At 34.7% G+C, this 21045-nt stretch overlaps 1 protein-coding gene across 1 annotated transcript; it reads right to left on the bottom strand.

Annotated features, from left to right (window-relative positions):
* Positions 1-13365: 13365 nt before the first annotated feature.
* On the bottom strand, positions 13366-20452 carry LOC146998285 (uncharacterized). Its single transcript, XM_085812487.1, has 6 exons — positions 20334-20452; positions 19818-19931; positions 19621-19735; positions 18748-18861; positions 16001-16060; positions 13366-13493 (listed from the first exon to the last, which is right to left on the bottom strand). The coding sequence occupies exons 3-6, from the start codon at positions 19655-19657 to the stop codon at positions 13366-13368; spliced, it is 339 nt and encodes a 112-aa protein (XP_085668613.1). The 5' UTR covers positions 19658-19735; positions 19818-19931; positions 20334-20452.
* Between the last annotated feature and the right edge of the window lie 593 nt (positions 20453-21045).

The raw sequence follows: 21045 nt of genomic DNA, 5'->3' as shown, positions 1-21045 counted from the left end.
TTCTTCAACGGAGTCTGCTCCATGGATAAGGTCATCAACATATAAGAACTTATTTAACATGTCAACAGCTTTGCTATATTTCTTTTCATAACCCTTAATATGATGTTTCATAGTGGCGGACAAATTAAACGGACTTGTTGTCATTCCAAACGGCACTCGGCACATTCGGAAAACCTTAAAGCCTAAACTATTGTCACTATCGTCGTAAGAATGGTCAAACCACAAGAATCTTAAAAAATTTCTATCTTCACTATCAATTTGAATTTGGTGAAAAGCCTTCTCTATGTCTGCACAAGATGCAACTTTATGTAAGCGAAATTTTAAAATTATATCCAACAAGTTAGGATTAAAATTAGGGCCTGATATCAAACATTCATTTAACGATTTAGCTCCTTCAGACTTAGAAGAGGCATCATAAACTATTCTTATTCTTGTTGTTACTTTTCCTTCACGTATAACGGGCCTATGAGGCATATAATAACAGTTAGGTTTTAAACAAACTTACATTGTTCAACAATCCCCCTTTCAACTTGTTCTCTAATTATATTATCATATTCATTATATAGGAAATCATTTCCCTTTAATTTATGCTTTAGTCCTAGAAATCGTTGTTTAGCAACGAAAAAATTATCAGCGAGTTGTGATTTATTGTCTTTCCAAAAGAGTTTTGTTTCGTACTTGCCGTTATTAAATTTTAAACTGTCGTTAAAATGCTTAATAGTATCCAAATCAGTTTCCGAAAATGTTTTGTTTTCATTTTCAATTCCTATCGAATCCAATTTCCAAAATGACTGCAAATCAAATGTGTTTCCTTCAACGGCAGATAAAAACAACGCATTAATTCGAGTATTATTATTTTTTACTTTACCCATCACTGTGTATCCAAATATGGTCGGTACTATAAACAAATCATCATTTATCATTGAATTACTTCCTGTTTGTATATACCAGAAATGCTCCGCGCCAAGCAGAATATTTATGTTCTCATTAACGGGACTTGTATCCGAAAGTTCCAAACAGTTTTTAGTCATAAATTCTTTAATGTTTTGACATGTTGCTGGCGCCTGGAATTCTATTGATGATATTAATTCTATCCCTATAGCTCCTACAACAAGGCAGCGATCATCGTTTTTATTTTTTATTTTTAGACTATATACATCAAATTCTTGCGACTTACCGCGCTGATTTCCAAGCGAATAGATTGTTAGAGATTCTTTTCTAATGACTTGCAATTCTAAATCGCGCGCTAACTTGTGGGTGATGAAGTTTCGTTCACTACCTGAATCAATTAATAATCTTACGATTCTCGATTTATTTTTGCTTTGAGCAATAACAGAACATGTCTGTAAAAGCACACTATTTTCAGGTTTTAGAGTGTTACAGTGGGAAGTAGATACTAAAGTTTTATTTTGCGTATCTGCGGATTTAACATCTTCCATTTCTTTCGATTTCAAACGGCAGAAAAGTTTATTATGATTTTTCTCGTTACAATTTTCGCATGGTTGTATTTTTGACCGACAAAACGACGATAAATGTGATCTCAGAAAGCATCTGTAACAGCGACCTTCATGTTTCAATTTGTTTCGTTTTTGTTCGTCGGAAAATTTCAAACATCCGGCAGATGTATGTTCGTTTGATTTTCAGAATATGCAAAACATTTTTACCGATGTGTTAAAAGCAGAAGCTTGTGATTTGACTTTATAATTTTTTAACCCTTGTTTAGGATTAACCTCTGTGTATTTATTACCTTTTGAGCTATTAATCAAAATACTTGCTTCTCGGCATTCAGTTTCGATTTTAATGAACTCTATTAATTCACTTACTTCTATATTTTGGTTAGATGTTCTTTTCCTATGGAATTCAAGAGCTAAATCTTCAGGTAACAATTTAAGAATTATTGGGTTCAATAACTGTCCGTATGAACCGCTAGTAACATCTAAACTACTTAAATTTCTAACGCAGATTTGTAACTGATCATAGAGCTTTCTTAACTCAAAAACATTTGAAGAACTTTTAACTGGTTCTAACTGTAACAACATCTGCATGAATTTTGATATAATAACATCTTTACGACCAAACCTCTCTTCTAAACTTTTAATGCATAGATCATAATTTTCTTCAGATAAAGCATAACCAGAAACACAATTATATGCTGAACCAGATAATAAACTTTTCAAATATGTAAACTTATCTATTTAAGATAAACTTGGATTAGAATGAATAGCATTATCATACGAATTAAAGAATTCGAGCCATTTACTGGGATCACCAGCAAATTTTTCAATATTTAATTTAGGTAACTTTACTGAAGCACTACTTGTAACAACATTATTACCATTCAGAGTACTACTAATACCATTACTAGTTGTAATTATACTTCTTTCAACAACTTCATTACTGTTAATTTTCTTTACTTTACTAACAATCTTAGCTTTAAACGTTATAATTTTTTCATCATACTCTTCACATACAAGTAGTTCGTTATCATATTCTTTTTCATCAATTATGAGAGCATCGATCTTTGAGTCAAGAGTTTTAAGTTTATCATGGTATTCAATTAACAATTCGTATGATGAATTTAGATCTTCTAGATGTTCTTTACTTAATTCTTCCGATAATAATTTCTCAAGTTTATTTAGAAGTGTAGTAACTTTACTACGTACAATAGCACGTTTCTTTTTCTCTTTTGCTAAATCACCCATTATATTTCGTTTTCAAAGATCGATACCAAGAACAAATAAATCAAATTCCTTACCTTCAAAAGGTAATTCCTCTTTTCGCGGATTTCAGACCACAAAAAATATGTGGTGTCTCTCTTCATGAGTCATAATTTCAAAGATCGTTTCGTTTCAGGAGTCAAGGTTGGGAGAGCATTAGAATTTCAAATCAAAACTTCAAGATTTCACAGAACATAGAAATAACATTTATTAACGATAAACTTATATTACTTTCGCTTATAGCGGCCATGAAACATAATCAAGCATCAAATAAATATGACATGAGTCATTCTTCATGGTCAAGCGTCATGTGGAATATTTTTCATCGGCGCGCATCAGGAGCTACACCTATCTACCGAAAAGACGGAACATATATCTTCTGTGTGTTTGAAGAATGAAAAAATATGCAAAATAATTGTATAAAAATATTCAGTGCTTTTAATTAAATATATAAGGAATTAAATGCATTCCGTACAGTGTTGCTACTGTTTGCTTTCAAATCGTTGAGTTTGTTAGATGAAAATCGATTAAAGGTTTACAATATATGAAATAAATAACAGAAAAAAAAACCCTAATTCCTAATTCGGGCTTCTAGATTCATATGGTCAGGTGGAGAACCATATTCAAAATTTGATGCCTCGAGTTACAATGGTCGTTTGACAATGTGATTAACGTACATGCATTATTTAATTTCTATAGCATCTCTATTATTTAATTTTTATAAATAATACAAAGTGATATATTTGGTGGCAATAATATGAAAAGTGATACGCCGTTTATAATGAACCAGCGGAAAATCCCATATCGAGACTAATACCCACTTTTCGGCGATAAAAAAGCAATAACTCCCTGTTTTTGCTATATTAGCAATACAATACGAATTATTACTTTGTAATATTATTGCTGTTTGTAACATATTATTATTGCTTTGTAATTGCCTCGTTTTATGTATACTAAATATTGCGTGATGTAGTAAGTGTAAGATGATTTCTCCTTTGGATTTTGATTATGCGTTTTTAGATGTATTAATTTTATGAAACTATCCAAGTTTCGTAAATTTTCAGAAGATTTTTATTAGGTGAAGCAAGAGAAATATCCCACAGTTTACTCGATTCGTATTGATGCAATATTAATTCTTATGTAAAATATAACTACAGTAAATAAAATTTAAAAAATTACAAATTTTATTTAAATGTATTTAATGCAGTTACTTCTTTATTTACGAATTGCATGAAATATGTAGTTCGACGCAGCCTGAATTGAGCATAATATTTAGTTTTTGATGAATATGAAAGGAACTTTGGGACATCTAATGATAATGTCCCACAAATGATTTTCTAGAATTAACTATAAAGCATCATTATGTAAATATGTTAATGCCATTTCTTAGGTATGTAACAATTAACATGTTGGATGGTGTTCTCTTTGGCCACATAAACTCTCTGAGTTCCTATGAGGAACATAGCGACTTTTCGCACAGGCGTAGATGATACCAACACAAAAGAAAGGTAAAAATAACACTTTATTATTATCAACTATGAACAGAAAGTTGATAATAATAAAGTTATTGTATTGTTATTGTAGGTGTTATTGTAAGCTCATACTTCGCGCTTACAATAACACCGACTTCTTGTGGAGGAATTCAAGAATCGTTACATAATAAATTCAAAACTAGAACTTTAAGTAAAGGCTGAATTAGTGCTGAACTAGCACTTTAAGTAAAGGCTAACTAGGTGGACTTGACAATCGACCCGACGTGATAATTATTTAAATGGCCAAAAAGGCGTATCAGCAACTCCGCGTAACAGCAAGGACAGACTCGTAACGAGTGCCGGCTAGCGAGCACACGCTCTGAATAAACTCCAAGATTCACCCGTTAAATAATCACTTCACTAAACTTTAAATTTTGCATTCTGGTGAGGAAATGCGAGGGGAAGTTGAGGAGTTCAGAAAAGACAACAAAAATTTGACTAATTGGTTAATTGAAATAAGGGAAACCCTACAAACATATGACAAATAAGGACAAAATATTAGTTTCAGACATAATTATCTGCAAGAGAACACAGAAACTATTAAGAATTTTCTGCCAGTATAAAACTCATTAAATAACCTTTAATTTTTATTCAATATATTGTTACGAAAAGAACAGGCGCGTTCAGATGGCTTCCCCGCAAAGCAGTTTTAGGGTTGCCATAAAATGGCAAAGGAACGCAGGGTTGCCATATATGGCGATAAATCGCCATTTGGCGACATTTGGCGACAAAATAGGCGATATACCATGGATGGATGGAGAACCTTCTGGAGCGAATTCTTATCGGTTCAGCCCAGAATGTTATCGAACACAAGCCGAAAGCTATATAAACCCTGCTGGTCCGCAGTCAGTTAGTGTGTGTGCCTTGTCCAGCGAGCTGATAGCCAGTTGTTGAGCGAGTGTGTAGAAGTTTAGCGCCGAGCTGGTCGTCGAGTGCATCGAGAGAGTCTTTTAGTGCGTCGCGAATTAGTGCATCGTCGAGTTTTGTCTTAGACTGTGCCGAGTCGAGAGCTATACTCTTGTGTATCGCAGAGTGCATCGCGTGGAGGTTCTCGAGAGTACGTGGAGTTCCGAGAAAGACCAAGCAGAGTTGGGAGCTGTACTCGGGTGCTTTGCAGTGAAGCTGTCTCCACCGTTATTGCCCGACAATGTGAAGGCTGTGTCGATGAACGTGTGAACGTGTTTATAACAGTTCGATGACTGTAAAAGTGATTTTGGAGCTATCTGATTAATATTTGTAAATAAAGTGTGTTTCGATACTTCATGAAGTGTCTTCGTTATTCACTCCAAATCTACGAGCCCCGTAAAAACGTGAAGGAAGAAAATAACGTAACAACTGGTGTCAGAAGTGGGATTTGAGGGTGAATGCCAGTGACAAGAGCGATGGAAGAACAATTAAGACAGCTCGTGACTGCCTTTGCTGCATTCCAAGAAAAGATGGAAGCTGGACAGAAAAAGATGGAAGTCGGACAGGAGGAGATAAAAGCTTAGATCAAGAGCGAAATAAAAGCCATTCAAGAAAAGATGCAAGAGAAATTCGAACAGATGGAAGTGGAACAAGAAAGGATTAAAAGCGAGATCGTGGAGCTTAGAGAGGATACCGGAGTAAAAATAGCAGCTGTGGAAGAACGATTTGAAGAAAAAGTGAGAGAATTCCGGAAAGAAGTAAATGTTTCGAAAGAAAACTGGACTGAGCCCAAGAACGAAGCTGAAGATTTCAAGGTTCCCCCAGTGTACTCTCATACGTTTATCAAACCAAGCACATACGATGAAAAATCATCAGGGAGTGTATATAAGACCCAGTTTTCCATCGTGGCGGAAAATAAATAACAATTGGAACTCCCACATGAACGCTTTGCAGTTGGCTGCGTCACTCCGAGGAGATGCTGCAGATATCTTAGGGGTCCTTCCGAAGACCAGATTTCAAACTTCAACGCCCTCTCGAATGCGCTGGAAATGAGATTCGGGGAAAAGTGTGCAAAAGCCTGTAGCCGTATGCAGTTGAAATCCCACCAGCAGAAAATCAAGGAAGGCCTTCAAGAACTTGCATCTGACATCGAGAGATTAACACATCAAGCATATCCAGACTGTCCACCTGATGTCCGAGAAAATCTCGCCTTGATGCATTTCGTCGATGCCGTTAAGGATGCGGAAATTCAGAAAGCTCTCAGATTGGCGGATCTGAAAAACCTGAAATCTGCCTTGGTTTACGCTATGAAGTTAGAGTCGTCTCAACAAACGACTCGAAGAGATCGCCATCCTATTAGAGCGGCTCAAGTAGAAGATCCAAATTCTGATATCTCGAAATTTAAAAAGGAAATAAAAGGGATTCAGGAGGCGTTAAGAAGACTTAATAAAAACAATATTGGGAAGAAAATTGTCAAGTGCTGGAATTGTAGATTGGAAGGGCATTTTAGCAGGAACTGTAACGTGAATCAAGACTGGAAGACAGCTCCCGCGAAACAAAACCAGGGAAACTAAAATGCGGTAATCTCACGGGGCGGAGGTTGCCAGGCAAAGATGTAGCCCCTTTGAAAGTTCTTCAAATCTCTTCTACGAGCGGCGGAGATAACGGACTGTTCGTCGAAGCATACGTGAATAATCATCCTTGTAAAATGATCATAGACACGGGAGCAAATGTAACCATCGTAAGAACAGATGTAGCTCGAGAATTAGCGAAACGTTGCGCTGGACTCCGCCCTATATGACTTTACAAACAATGACAGGTGATAAGATTCCCATTGAATGTAAAATTAACATCATCATTACTTTCGGAAATGAGACCTACCAGCACTTAGCTTTCGTCGCTAACATCGCGGCCGAATTAATACTCGGATTGGACTTTTTGCGGAAGTACGACTTTACGTTGGACTTTAAACGTAACGAAATGCGCTTTGCAAAAAAGATATAACTGTGTTTGAAATGAAGAGATGCATTCCCTCAGCTCACCAAGTAACAACAAAAACAGATGTCATCATCCCTCCGATGACTGAACTATTAATAGCCGGATCCATAGAAAAGAATAGCTTCAGATTTGGACTAATTGAAGACCCTGAAAAAAGCTTAAGAGAGGTATTAGTGGCCTCCTCATTAGTAGCCCTTTCGAAAGATTTCATCCCTCTAAGAGTGGCGAATGTTAGCCACAGACCGAGAAACATCCAAAGGGGTGAAGTGCGTCAGCATGCACTCAAGTTACTTGTCTTTATAAAGCCACACTTGAAATTCCGACTGAGACAATTAGGAAATTAATGGAAGAACTTCTGCAGAGTGCAAATTTAACACATGAACAAAGACGTGCGGCAGCGAAAACAATTAAGGAATTTGAAGATGTGTTTTCTAGGTCATCCAGAGACGTTGGCCGCACAAAACTGACGCAACATCGAATTGATACGGGGGATCACTCTCCGATAAAGCAGCATCCCAGACGTTTACCAATCGCAAAACAGGAAGAGGTTGGAAATCTTCTGAAGGAGATGCAAGAAAATGATATCATCGAAACATACACAGTCCATGGGCATCTCCTAATATTCTCGTCGGCTCGACAAGATTTGAGGACGACTACCGGAGACGAAATAATGTCACTAAGAACGACAGTTACCCTCTTCCCAGGATTTACGATACTCTAGACACCCTATCAGGACACAAGTGGTTTTCCACCCTGGACCTCAAGAGTGGATACTGGCAAGTGGAAATTCATCCCGATGACAGAGAGAAAACTGCGTTCACTACCGGTCAAGGACTCTGGCAGTTTAAAGTTATGCCTTTTGGACTCTGTAACGGCCCTGCAACATTTGAACGCCTGATCGAGACAGTGCTTCGTGGTCTATCTTACGAATCCTGTCTGGTCTACCTAGACGACATCATTACAGTGGGCCGTACTTTCGAGGAACAGCTAGAAAATATCAGGAAGGTGTTCCAGAAAGTGAGAGATGCCAACCTTAAACTGAGTCCTTCGAAATGCAAGTTGTTCCGCAGTGGAGTTACCTATTTCGGGCACGTCATCTATGCCGAAGGTGTCCGCACAGATCCAGAAAAGGTGTCGGCAGTTAAGGACTTGGAACGTTCGGTAGATATTCATAAACAACGGAGCTTCCTGGGACTCTGTACTTATTACGGAAGATTCGTGAAGGGATTCTCCAACATCGCAAGGCCTTTGCATAAATTAACAGAAAATAAGCAAAACTTCGTGTGGACTGAGGAGTGCCAGAAGTCCTTTAATCAGTTGAACGCGGCATTAACATCTACGCCCGTGATCGCGTATCCCCAGACCGACAAACAATTTGTATTAGACACAAATGCAAGCAACGAAAGTGTGGGAGCTGTCCTTTCTCAAATGCTTAAAGATCAAGAGCGAGTAATAGCCTATTGAAGTAAATGCTTGTCCAAACAGGAAAGGAATTATTGTGTCACCCGTAAAGAATTGCTTGCTATCATAAAGGCCATAGAACATTTCCATCATTATCTCTATGGCAGATAATTCTTATTGCGGACCGACCATGCTTCTCTAACCTGGCTACTGAATTTAAAAAAGCTCGAAGGACAAATAGCCAGATGGATTCAAAGACTGCAGGAATATGACTTTGAGATAAAACATCGTAAAGGCTCCTCCCACGGAAATGCAGGTGCTTTATCAAGGAAGCCTTGTCCTGCACACTGCAGCCATTGTTCAAGAGCCGAGGCTAAGTACGGGTTGGCGAATCCGAGTATCCGGCAAGTAGCATCTTCAACATCAACTGATCCAAATCCGTGGAGTGTTGAAAAAGTTAGAGAAGACCAATCAGCGGATCCTGACATTAGGGCAATAATAGAACTGAAAGAATCCTCCAGTACAAAACCCAAGTGGCAGGACATTTCCATTTTCAGTCCTGCAACTAAAAGGTACTGGGCTCTCTGGGATTCACTTTCCTTCCGAAATGGAGTCTTATATTGACTACGGGAAAGTGACGATGGAACTAATAAAAGATGGCAGCTGCTGCTTCCTCGAAACCAAATATCTGATGTTCTGAAGGAAATGCACAGCAGCTGAACAGGAGGGTATTTCGGTTATATGAAGACACTAAACAAGGTCTGAGAGCGCTTTGTCTGGAGTTAGGCGAGAAACGATATTGAGAAGCGGTGCCGATCTTGTGATGCTTGCGCAGCCAGGAAAGGACCGAAGGGACATAGCCGAGCAAGGCTGCAGCGATACAATGTAGGATACTTGGACCTTTTCCTCGGACCACGGATGGCAGCAAATACATCCTCGTTGTCATGGATTACTTAACGAAGTGGCCCGAAGCTTACTCAGTTCCAGATCAAGAGGCTATCACGACAGCTGAAGTTCTGTTACAGAATTGGGTGTCCAGATTTGAGACTCCCCTTCAGATTCATTCCGACCAAGGCAGGAACTTTATTTCGGCTGTGTTCAAGGGACTCTACGACTTGTTGGAAATCAAGAAAACGCAGACGACCCCATTACATTCGCAGTCTGATGGCATGGTGGAGATGTTTAACCGTATAATCCTTAACCACGTCTCGCTCATGGCTTCCAAAAACCAAGAAGACTGGGATCGCATACTGCCCCTGTTTCTGCTTGCTTACCGTAGTGCCGTTCACGAAAGCACGGCTATTCTCCATCACAGATGCTCTTCGGTCGCGATCTCCGTCTGCCAAGTGACCTGCTCTTCGGCCGCCCTCCGGATGTACATTCCTCGACTGAGAAGTACGGCCCAGGCCCGGTTGGAAACAGTACACAGGTTTGCTCGAGAGCGGATCAACATCTCGACGGACAGGATGAAGAAAAGATACGACGCAAGAGCCACCGAACATCAATTCCAAGAAAATGACAAGGTTTGGCTGTGGAATCCAAGTCGTCGTAAGGGCGTTTCTCCGAAACTGCAGTCGCATTGGAGGGTCTCTATATAATCCTCAACAGATTGAACGACGTTTCTTACCTAGTTACTAGTTTTTATGAGTTTTCTTACCTAGTTTCTGCGTAAAGTTTGTGTGTACTGTAAATGGTTGTTTCTTTAGTTATGTTATTTGTTTGTTTTATTGCCGTTTGTTTGTATCGAATTATGCTTCTGACCAAGGACTGTGCTGCCCGGGACGTGCAGTCCTTGGGAGGGGGCAGTGTTACGAAATGTACAGGGACGGTAAGATGGCTTCCCCGCAAAGCAGTTTTAGGGTTGCCATAAAATGTCAAAGCAGGGCAGGGCTGCCACATTTGGCGAGAAATCGCCCGTTTGGTGACAAAATAGGCGATATACCATGGATGGATGGAGAACCTTCTGGAATGAATTCTTACCGGTTTAGCCCAGAATGTTCTCGAACACAAGCCGAAAGCTATATAAACCCTGCTGGTCCGCAGTCAGTTAGTGTGTGTGCCTCGTCTAGCGAGCTGATAGTCAGTCATTGAGCGACGAACTCCGTATGAACGTGAAGGAAGAAAATAACGTAAAAATACTTTAAGCACTATGTTATAGCTACTTTCTCTGATAATTGACGCTACATGAAAGGAGACTTTCTTGCATTTCTTATCGTTTTAACTACTTAAATCGGTGTTGTAACATCCATCTCTGCATGTTTCAAACAAATTTCATATATTGCAACATTTCAATAATTTTTAAGATATAAAATACAACTAATGTTTCATAAAATGTTAAGAATTCCGTTCACTTTATAGTAATAAGGAAAAACTCTTAGGAATTAAGAATAGTTTTAGTAATAGTTGTTAGCTGCAAGAGTTTACACAGCAGCACTGGCAGCTGAGTCTGTAGAAGAAAACTTGATAAAAGCTATGGATCACATCTGCTTGAAAAGATCTATTTTTAGGTGGAATTACTTTGTTTATGCAATAAACTGTTAGTGGTCTAAAGAAGTGAAACGTTTCATAAATGCTCAGGTTTGCTGCTAAAACGCCGATTACTCTTCATCAATCTGTTCCATAATGTATTTCATTTAAATTTAAGTAAACGCTATTTATTTCAGTTTCACTTTAATGTAATTTAATGCATAGCAACGTTCTATAATCTAGAGAATATTTAGACTTAATAAATTACAGAACTGACTGAACTGTTTTTTAGAAAGACTGAATTATTTATCTGATAAAATAAATCACAAGACGTGACTTAGTGTTCTAATCAATTAATTAACATTTAATTAAAGCAGTAGAAAATTAACAGAACTGTGTAGATTTCTTTACTTCCTTCAGATCAAATTATGGTTTTCTTTAACTAAGCTGGAAAATGTTTAGTTTACGTAGCATTGGAGAGCTTATTTATTTAATTAACCTAGGTATTTTACGTTAATTATTTACTGCTTATTTTCCATTTTCCCTTCAAACTTCACTAAAGATTCAAATTAAATTAAATTTAGATCTCTCGCTCAAGTAATGTTTTAGAAAACGTTTGACAAAGTTAAATTAGCTATGCGTTGCATTTTGAGCTGAGCCATTGTTCAGCAGGAAGTTGGTGAGCCAAGACCTGATAGAGAAAATCTTAATAATTGCATTGCGATTACTTAAACAACATTTGTAATTCGAAGTGAAGCAAGAAATTTTGGATATATTTTTATTAAACAGTTTATAAAAGACTACAAGCAAAAGCTCACAAATCATTTACTGAATTTTATCCTTATTTACTTATTGATTATTATATTTCATGATTTAGTGCCGACGATGAAAATTCATCTGCGTGACTAAGGCTATGGAAATAAACACAAATAAGTAACGCAAACTTTGTAATATGATGTCTTAAAAATATTTTCTGAACTAAAAAAAATATATGTTTTGACAGAAAATAAAAAAGAAATTGTTTTGTTAGTGACATAAAGAATCTAACCCATGTGAGAAAACTGTGTGCGTGGAGGAGGAAATAATGTTGCTGAATGATTTAAGCCGAAAACAACTTAAAGAGGAATATTTTTATTTTAATATTTCTTTTATATTTTTCTATTTAAGCAAGACTGTTCCTAAATCTTACGTGAAGAAAATATGTTTTAATTTAAATTTATTATAGCTTTAAAGAAAGTTTCTAACTTATATCTAGATGTAAACCTATGCATTAGATTGTATTATTTATGGATATTTCAGGGTACTGCTACCAATGTATGTGCTCCAAAATCTCTTTTTTCCCTTATTTTCTTAAGTTCCGCGCAGGGAAAAATATCACTTTAATGCAGGGAACTAATTTTGTTACTAAGCCTCTTTTATTTAATCTTTCGAAACTAATGATTATTCTGCTTTGGTGCTCACATTCGGAGGAGAATTACGTTATTCAAAATTTGATGGCACTAGGTATTGTTGTTCTTTCACAGTGCGAGAAATATATATACATTTTCGCAGATTCTTCATTATTTAATTTCCTTAAATGTAACACAGGGCGACAATATTTGGTGGCAACAATCTGAAAAGTGAATCAACGCAGAAAGAGGGTCGACGCAAAATGCCAAAACGAAATTAATAGTCTTCTGGGATAATTCTCCTTGGGCTAAAAATTCGTGACTTATAAATGAGCTCACTGTCATAAATATTGAGTAACACTTTTGGTTGGGAAAAATTCACTGATTCTACAAACAAGAATTGTATTACAGTATTCGGTTTATGAGATTTTGAACAGAAGAAAGCGTCCGTATTTAGTAGGAAAAGAAACATTAGCTCTGAGATAGAGAATGTGAAAGAAATTTCATTTAAACCATTTATAGAAAATATGATATTCTAGTAAATCGTAGATTAGATTTCTTAATTACCTTTTTTCTTATAATACTGGTGTCATACATTTAATGAATACTAGATTATGCTTACTACAAAATCATAGCAATTATATTAGTTTTTAATTAAACACCGTAATGCATTTGAAGTTTATTGTATAATTTCACTAAGTAAATTTAAATTATTTCTTCGAACTTGGAGGGAGAAAATAATGCAGGTTTAAATTTAAAATAATAGCATTTTAAGCACATTAAAGAATGTGCTTAAAATGCTATTATTTTGCATAATATTGTTATTATTGTAACTAGCGCATTTTAAAGAACTAGTAGCATAATTTAAAGAGTTAGATCCTAAAGTAAAGTGTGGAAATATTATTACTAAGTTTACCAGTAACTTATATTTTAGCACAGAAGAATGTATCTACGTTACTACAGTCTGTTACTTAAAATAGGCATTTCAAGACAATTGCCAGCTTCTTTACCCATTTGCAGCTGTAAATTTGTGTCATCATCACTGAACAGCATTTTCTTCACGTGGATGTGAAGCTGATTTAGATCTATGTTTCAAAATTAATTACTTAGAATTCTGGAAAAAGAATTCACTTTTAATTTGAATTTGTTTAGAAATGAAATAATTGTTTAAAATTACATCTGAATAACTAATAAGGTTGGTTTCCCTTCAATTAATTAAATGCATATTTAATAAAGAGAAACGTAATTCAGATGTCGAGCAACAAAAATCAGCGTTATATTTACAACATTTTCATAGGACTACTTTCGATGGTTTTATCGAACCACCATCCTCAGCTGCAAAACCGCAAATGAACAAGATAGGAAATAATGATTAGATAAGATAAGAAAGCTTGGACAAGAATAAGCAAGTGGCGCCATCTGTTGGTGAAACCAGAACTAAAACATAATTTCTTTAAAGGCCGAAGGCAAATTTCGATTGGAATTAGGATCGTTAACTAGAACAGAAAGATTTTTATGAATGTCAAATGCCTCTCGAAAATCCAGTTCTCCAATGGAAGATGTTTTTTGAATAATTTTGGCAGCAGAAAAATTGAAAGTGTGATTTTCGGACCAACAATGTTGCGCAACAGAAGACTTCTGTGTTTCCTTTTTTCTAACATATGCCTCATGTTCCTTGACGCGAAATTTTAAGGCTCTCTTAGTTTGGCCAATGTAAATTAAACCACACTGGCAAGGAATCCTACAAATACCCCAGGAATTCATATCCGGAATGAGGTCCTTGAGTATGGAACTCGAAATTTTATTGATGGGAGAATAAACAATTAAAGTTAAATTTCTGCAAAATATGTTTGTTTATTCTCCCATCAATAAAATTCCGAGTTCCATACTCAAGGACCCCATTCCGGATATGAATTATAGGATTCCTTGCCAGTGTGGATTAATTTACATTGGCCAAACTAAGAGAGCCTTAAAATTTCGCGTCAAGGAACATGAGGCATATGTTAGAAAAAAGGAAACACAGAAGTCTTCTGTTGCTCAACATTGTTGGTCCGAAAATCACACTTTCAATTTTTCTGCTGCCAAAATTATTCAAAAACATCTTCCATTGGAGAACTGGATTTTCTAGAGGCATTTCACATTCATAAAAATTTTTCTGTTCTAGTTAACGATCCTAATTCCAATCCAAATTTGCCTTCGGCCTTTAAAGAAATTATGTTTTAGTTCTGGTTTCACCAACAGATGGCGCCACTTGCTTATTCTTGTCCAAGCTTTCTTATCTTATCTAATCATTATTTCCTATCTTGTTCATTTGCGGTTTTGCAGCTGAGGATGGTGGTTCGATAAAACCATCGAAACTAGTCCTGTGAAAATTTTGTAAATATAACGCTGATTTTTGTTGTTTGACTTCTGAAATAGTATTTATTCGGCGTGTTATTGTGTCTTATTAAAACAGAAACGTATTTCATAAACAGAAACATATTTCACAACATCAAAATATATAAATTTCAGTTTAGCTTAGAACTGAAACATAATAAATGGAAATAAAATGAGAAAAAAAATAAAGCAAGTTGACTTCTTTTCCTTAGCTGTTGTTGCCGTACTTAAGAGTAATATCGTGTGAAGGGAAATAAATTGAAACTTTCAGTTTTAAAGTAACAGACTATAATACATTAAAGCATTTAAGGTGAGACACATGGACGTGGTTCATCATACAAGAAATGCCAAAACATTTTAATTTCATCATTTCAAAATAAAATGATTTTATTTGGTTAATTTTTAAAATAACTGCATTACATTTCAGAGATATCTGATTAAAAATAGCAATGACATTAATTATTACAGCAGTAATTATTATTATTATTATTATTATTATTATTATTATATCTGAAATAAGGTTTTTAAGAAAGTACAGTTTCTCTAACCAGTAAATGAAAAAATTTCACCCTCTTCCTTTCAGTCACATCTTGGACATGGTCCGTTATATAGAGTTTCAATTACGCAGCCAGGCGGACATTTTGGTGAATCGCAGACTATCTTTGGTTTATCTCCAATCGTTTTTGTAAAAGTTATTCATACTATTATTAAACAAGCATACAATTCATTATAAGTGCCTTAAAATGTAGGAGAAATGTTAGAGGGTAACTTATCACTTTTCTGGCCAGTATCTATTAACTTTTATAAAATGTGAATCCGTATTTTATTAAAGTCTACGAAATCCATTGTGGAAAGCAAAATATTTATCAAAAATGTTATTAGATTCAGTTTCCACAATTAAATTATGAGTAAAATTTTCCTTTTCTCTTAAATGTTATGCTTTTCCATTGCGTATTATTAAATCCATCAAGAAACAAATGAAACTTCTTAGGGTAAGTCTAATGGAATTGAAGTGTTATTTTTTGGAATTTAGCGTGAAATACTATTTTAAATACTATATTAACCGCTAACTTACTCCGTATTTATTACCAATGAAAGAAAATATCACGCAATTTGTTGCGTTTTATAATACGGCTGGATTTTAGTTAAATGCTGAAAACTCCCTGAATTTTATTATTATATACACTTTAAGTCCATTTCAAAACTAAATACTTGCCATCTTTCTTGCATTCGCAGACTGGACATACCATCTCTTTAGACTGATCCTCAGGAATTTCTGAAAAGTAAATGTTTTTCAATTAAATCTGATTTATTTAAAGGATAATGTACTTTAAACCTTTTAAAATAGCCATTAAGTATTCAAAATCCGTTAATTTTTTTCCCAGGACTAATATTTTATATCCTGCCTGATTTATAAAAACAAGCACAACTTTTCAGCCTGCAATATATAAGAATTTTTCAACAAAAGTTTGGATTCAAAGGGGAAGAAAGGCATACAATTACAGAATCGCTACAATGTATCCGTTTGCTCTTCTTTTATAGTCTTAATGTATTTTATTGAATTCTTCGGTTTCTTTACGATGACTGCGAATCCTCAAAGAAAAATAATGCCAGGTGAAGTACTCCTGTGCGTTCAAAGATCTGTGCTAATTTTTTGACTTGAAAGTTCCATTTAGCCTAGTACAGCCTAAATACGTGATAACTTGACATATAGGATTAACTAGTATTTATGAAGATGTTTAACAAGAAAATAAGTTTGCATTTAAGATGGACTCATATGAAGGAGTTTGATATGATAAACATTCTACATAGTACTGATAATTAAATGTTCAGTAGCGTTAAGTAAGGCTATGGAAGTGTATTTGAGCTTAAGACAATTTTAAGAGTAAGTTATACAAATTAATTTTTAAATATTAGTCTGCATATACAAAGCTGGGTATGATTATTCAGAAACATTTTATGAGAAAAAATTTAATTTCTTTTTCTCTATACATCCTAGAATGAAACTCGAGAAGTTTTAGGTAAGTAGCTATTACTTCAGAAAAACATATTCAAAAACAAGACATCAAATAGTTATTTATGATATTTTTGTTAAAATTGAAATTTTATTACCATAAATGTTAAATAATAGAAACGAAATTAGGGCATTTTAATGTTTTTTTAAGTGATTCCCATTTATTTCTCTAGTTGGGAATATTTATATATGTGAATTTGTATAAATCAACTATTCCTCAAAAACAATGGAATGTTTCCTTTATTTCAGTTATTATTCTAGTAAAACTGGCACTGAATGTAATTTCTTTCAATAAAATGTTGCATTATGTTATGTTATATCTTTTTAATTTACCCTAAATAGGCATATATTGTCATTTCTGACTGTTAAATATTTTGATATACAAATCGAAGAAATCAAGGAAAATTAAATTAAAGTTACGATAATTAGTAAAAAATTACTTAATATTTACAGGAAGAACTCTCAGTACGAATGAATCGGAAGTGAAAGAGTATGTATAGCTAAATTTGGGTTTTTATAAAGAAGGCACACTAGAAAAAGAGAGTATGGAAATTTTCTCCTTAGATATTATGTGACGAAAATTTATTGGCTAGGATAAAAGATGAATTTTTATTCTTGTTAAATAGTAGTGAAATGAAATAATGTAAAACGGTCAATAAAATTCTAATCGTAATTTAATTCCACAATATGAATTTTAAAGTACGCGCTTCAATAAGGAATAAATAAAAACTCCTGTTTTACTTTTATTTTGGAATTCTTTAAAATAGATAATGATCCATCGTGTTTTAGGTAACGAAAATATTGCCTTGGCATGGAGTAGAAAGACTGAGTTTAAATAGATCTAAATTGCATCCTTTTCAGAAAAGTTCCAGGACAATTTTTTTATTCCTGAGTTTTGTAGTTTTAAAAAGGAACAAATGCTGTTTTTATGTTACTTGGTATGTATTAACTGACAATGACCTTGGCCAAGTTTCCGCGCAAACTTACTAGGTGGCAGGGCTGTGCTTAGCAACACAGTGTTCAGATTGTTATCGCATTCGTTAAGATGACACAGTGTGTGCTAATTGTGACCAAAGAGTGAAGCGTTAAGCTCGGGAAAATCCTTAGTGAAACGTGGAACATGATTAAGCAAGCATATGCAGGCGAGGCATGTTCAAGAATTCCTGTTTTAGAATGGCACAAAAGGTTTCATGAAGGCAGAGATTTAGTGCAAGACGATCCTAGAGCTGATACCGAACGTGTAAAGCAGTTATTGCAAGAAGAACGTCGTGTAACTGTGCATATGATATCAAAAGAACTGAATTTAAATCGTGATGTGGGTCATCAGATTTTATGCGAAGATTTACGGAAACACAAACTTAATGCAAGAATCGTCCCTCACTCACTAGCAGATGAAAAGAAAGAAGACAGACGAAGAATTTCTGCTGAACTATTGAATAGAGCCAGACGTAATCCCACATTTGTGTCATAGATTATTGTGATTTTTTCTTGTTTCCGTGAATGAAAAGGTGACTGAAAGGAAAGCGTCATCAAGATTACTGCAGACTTCCAACAGGCTGTGACAAATGAGCTTGCAAGCATCGCAGTTGAAAATTTCTCTGCTTGCTTCCAAGCCTCCAGTTGGCAGTTGTGTATAGATAACCAAGGGGACTAATGTGATAGCAGGAACATTACTTGGTAAATGTAATTTTCTATTTTTTACGACCTTTCTCCTTGAAATTTTCTAGCAAAGGATGTATAATGCAATTTATAACATTCTGTGCACTGTTTCAGTTTCATAATAAAGATTTCGGTTTTTATTTGAATACTTACATATTATATTACATTCTAATATATATAATATGAATAGAATGTAATGTACTTTTGTTACATTATATATGCATCACATACGTAATAAAAGTTTGTTAATGCCAAACTATGTCTATGTCTACAAATTAAATGATATTTACCATCTTTTTTACAATCGCATCCTGGACATGGTCCATCATACACTGTTTCAATCACACGTCCAGGAGGACATTTTGGTGGGTCAGGGTATATCTTGTATTTGACATCAACAGTTTCTAAAAAATTATGCTAATAAAATGAACATATATGTATATACACAAATACTTAAGTTTAAAATTACGGTATTTAATTATTCCTTCATCAGCTAAGTACAATCTCGTGTTAGGGTAAAATACATTTCTTATAATACAATTTACTTAAAAATTAAAGTATTTTCCATTTTTTATATGCGTATTTTGAACACAATCTGTGGAAATCAGTTTCATTTGAGCAGTTAGGAAAACATTTAGGTGCACTTTAGATTAACCAATTTTTCACCAATAGCTTTCGGGAAAATACCTTTTAGCAGAAAAATGCAAACATATCTTAACGGACAAAGGATTAATTCTTAAGTCATCTAAAGCATAATAAAGCACTAAAACCTATAATGAAAATCCCAAAACGATTTTTATTAGATTTAAAGTTTACTAGAAGTTTAATTTTTTTTTTATTCCTGCGAATAAATTTATAAAATATTTTCTTCCTCCTTTCCTCGTGTTTTCGTGGTGTGGCTGGAAACACATTAGGGGCATGGGAAGCATACTAGACACGTTCAATGTAAACACTTGAAAATAATACACCTGTGCATAAATGCATTAGTTACTAAAAGGAAAAGACATACTTGTATTAAATTTACAACTAAAGTCTAAAAATTATTTTTCATTCTTTGTTCTTTTTACTGATTACGCAAAGAACTTTGAAAAACCTTTGTGATTTCGTCAATATACTTAGCACAACATAGTGTCATTTGTGATGTAGAAGTGCAGAATATTTACCATCTTTCTTACAATCATCCTGTACATGGACCTTCATACACTTGCTGTATTTCGCAACCAAGGGAACATTCGACAGCCTCACATATTACTTTTCTTGCTGGATCTTTAGAAATCTCTATAAAAGAAACAGGATTTTAGTTGGACTTTTAGAGACCTCTACGTGTTCCATATGTTAGAAATTTATTTATTTTTACCACCTTTCTTGCAGTCGCATCCCAGAAACCGTCCACTATATACACGTTTCATAAAACAGCCAGGAGGACATCTTGGAGGGTCACATACTAGTTTTTTATACTGACCTTCATTAGTTCCTAAAAGAAAAATAAGCATCATATTTTTCTCCCAGAATGTTTTGGAATCATGACACATTTGTTAATATATGGAAAAAACTACTCTGAAAAGTCGAGATATTAAACACGATTTAAAATTTTCAAAAGAAATTACTCTTTTATTTTTAGGTATATATGATTAAAATAGGGGCACATGTGTATTATTATAAACATTTTAATCTTGGTTTAATATATTTATAGGACGTTTATTTAAAAAATTATTTCAAAATCTAAGAAAACAAAAGTAAAATGCTAATGATAAACTCTTCTGTTATGAAAAACGTATGATAAATATTACTATTTTAATTTTAAAAATGTATTAAACGTGACAACTTCTGATATTTAAACGAGGAATTTTACGTTTGAGAACTGCTGTATATTTACCATCTTTCTTACAGCTGCATCTAAGACAAGGCCCATTATATATTGCTCGAGCTTTGCAACCAATTGGGCACGTTGGACGATGATAAACAATTTCAAGAGAGAGCTCTTCCATATCTGAAACTGGTAACAATATAATTTATTACTGAGGTCAGTAGAATGCAGTTTCGTAAGGCACTGGAAGAACAATCTTGGAAGTTAAAATATATGAGGTACTAAATTCCGAATTTATAACTAAATTTAAAATGAAAACATAATTTTTTTACCTTTGATAGTGGAGCACAAATAATATCATCTTTTATCTTAGTGGTCGGCTTCAAAATTTTAAATAGCGTACTAATATCACCTCTACTTCGCGTTGTCGAGATGACATATGGCGTAAGACCGTGGTACCTAACGAATAAACGAACGTGGTGCCTAACGAATATAGTAATACTGTCAGTTTGTTCCTTTTAACAGGATCTTGAAGATTGCACTATGAATTACGGAGTAAAACGGGTGTTTTCTAATTTTTATTACATCCGTGACATTTCGTTTAAGCACAGAATAGGTGGCAAATGTTTCAGTAATGTACACCAAGGTCATACTGAGATTTTCATTTGGTTTTAGCTGAAGAATTGAAGACTCAATAAGAAAAGTGTAGCCTGAGCGTAAGCAATTAAAATTTAGAGGAAAGTTAAAAGAAACAGAACTGAGAATTCTTGTATGCAAATTA

Source organism: Stegodyphus dumicola, chromosome 3 (assembly GCF_044657685.1).
Source record: "Stegodyphus dumicola isolate Sdum_Otavi_A_Nest chromosome 3, ASM4465768v1".
Classification (NCBI taxonomy): Eukaryota; Metazoa; Arthropoda; class Arachnida; order Araneae; family Eresidae; genus Stegodyphus; species Stegodyphus dumicola.
This window is presented reverse-complemented; position numbering and strand designations above follow the sequence as displayed.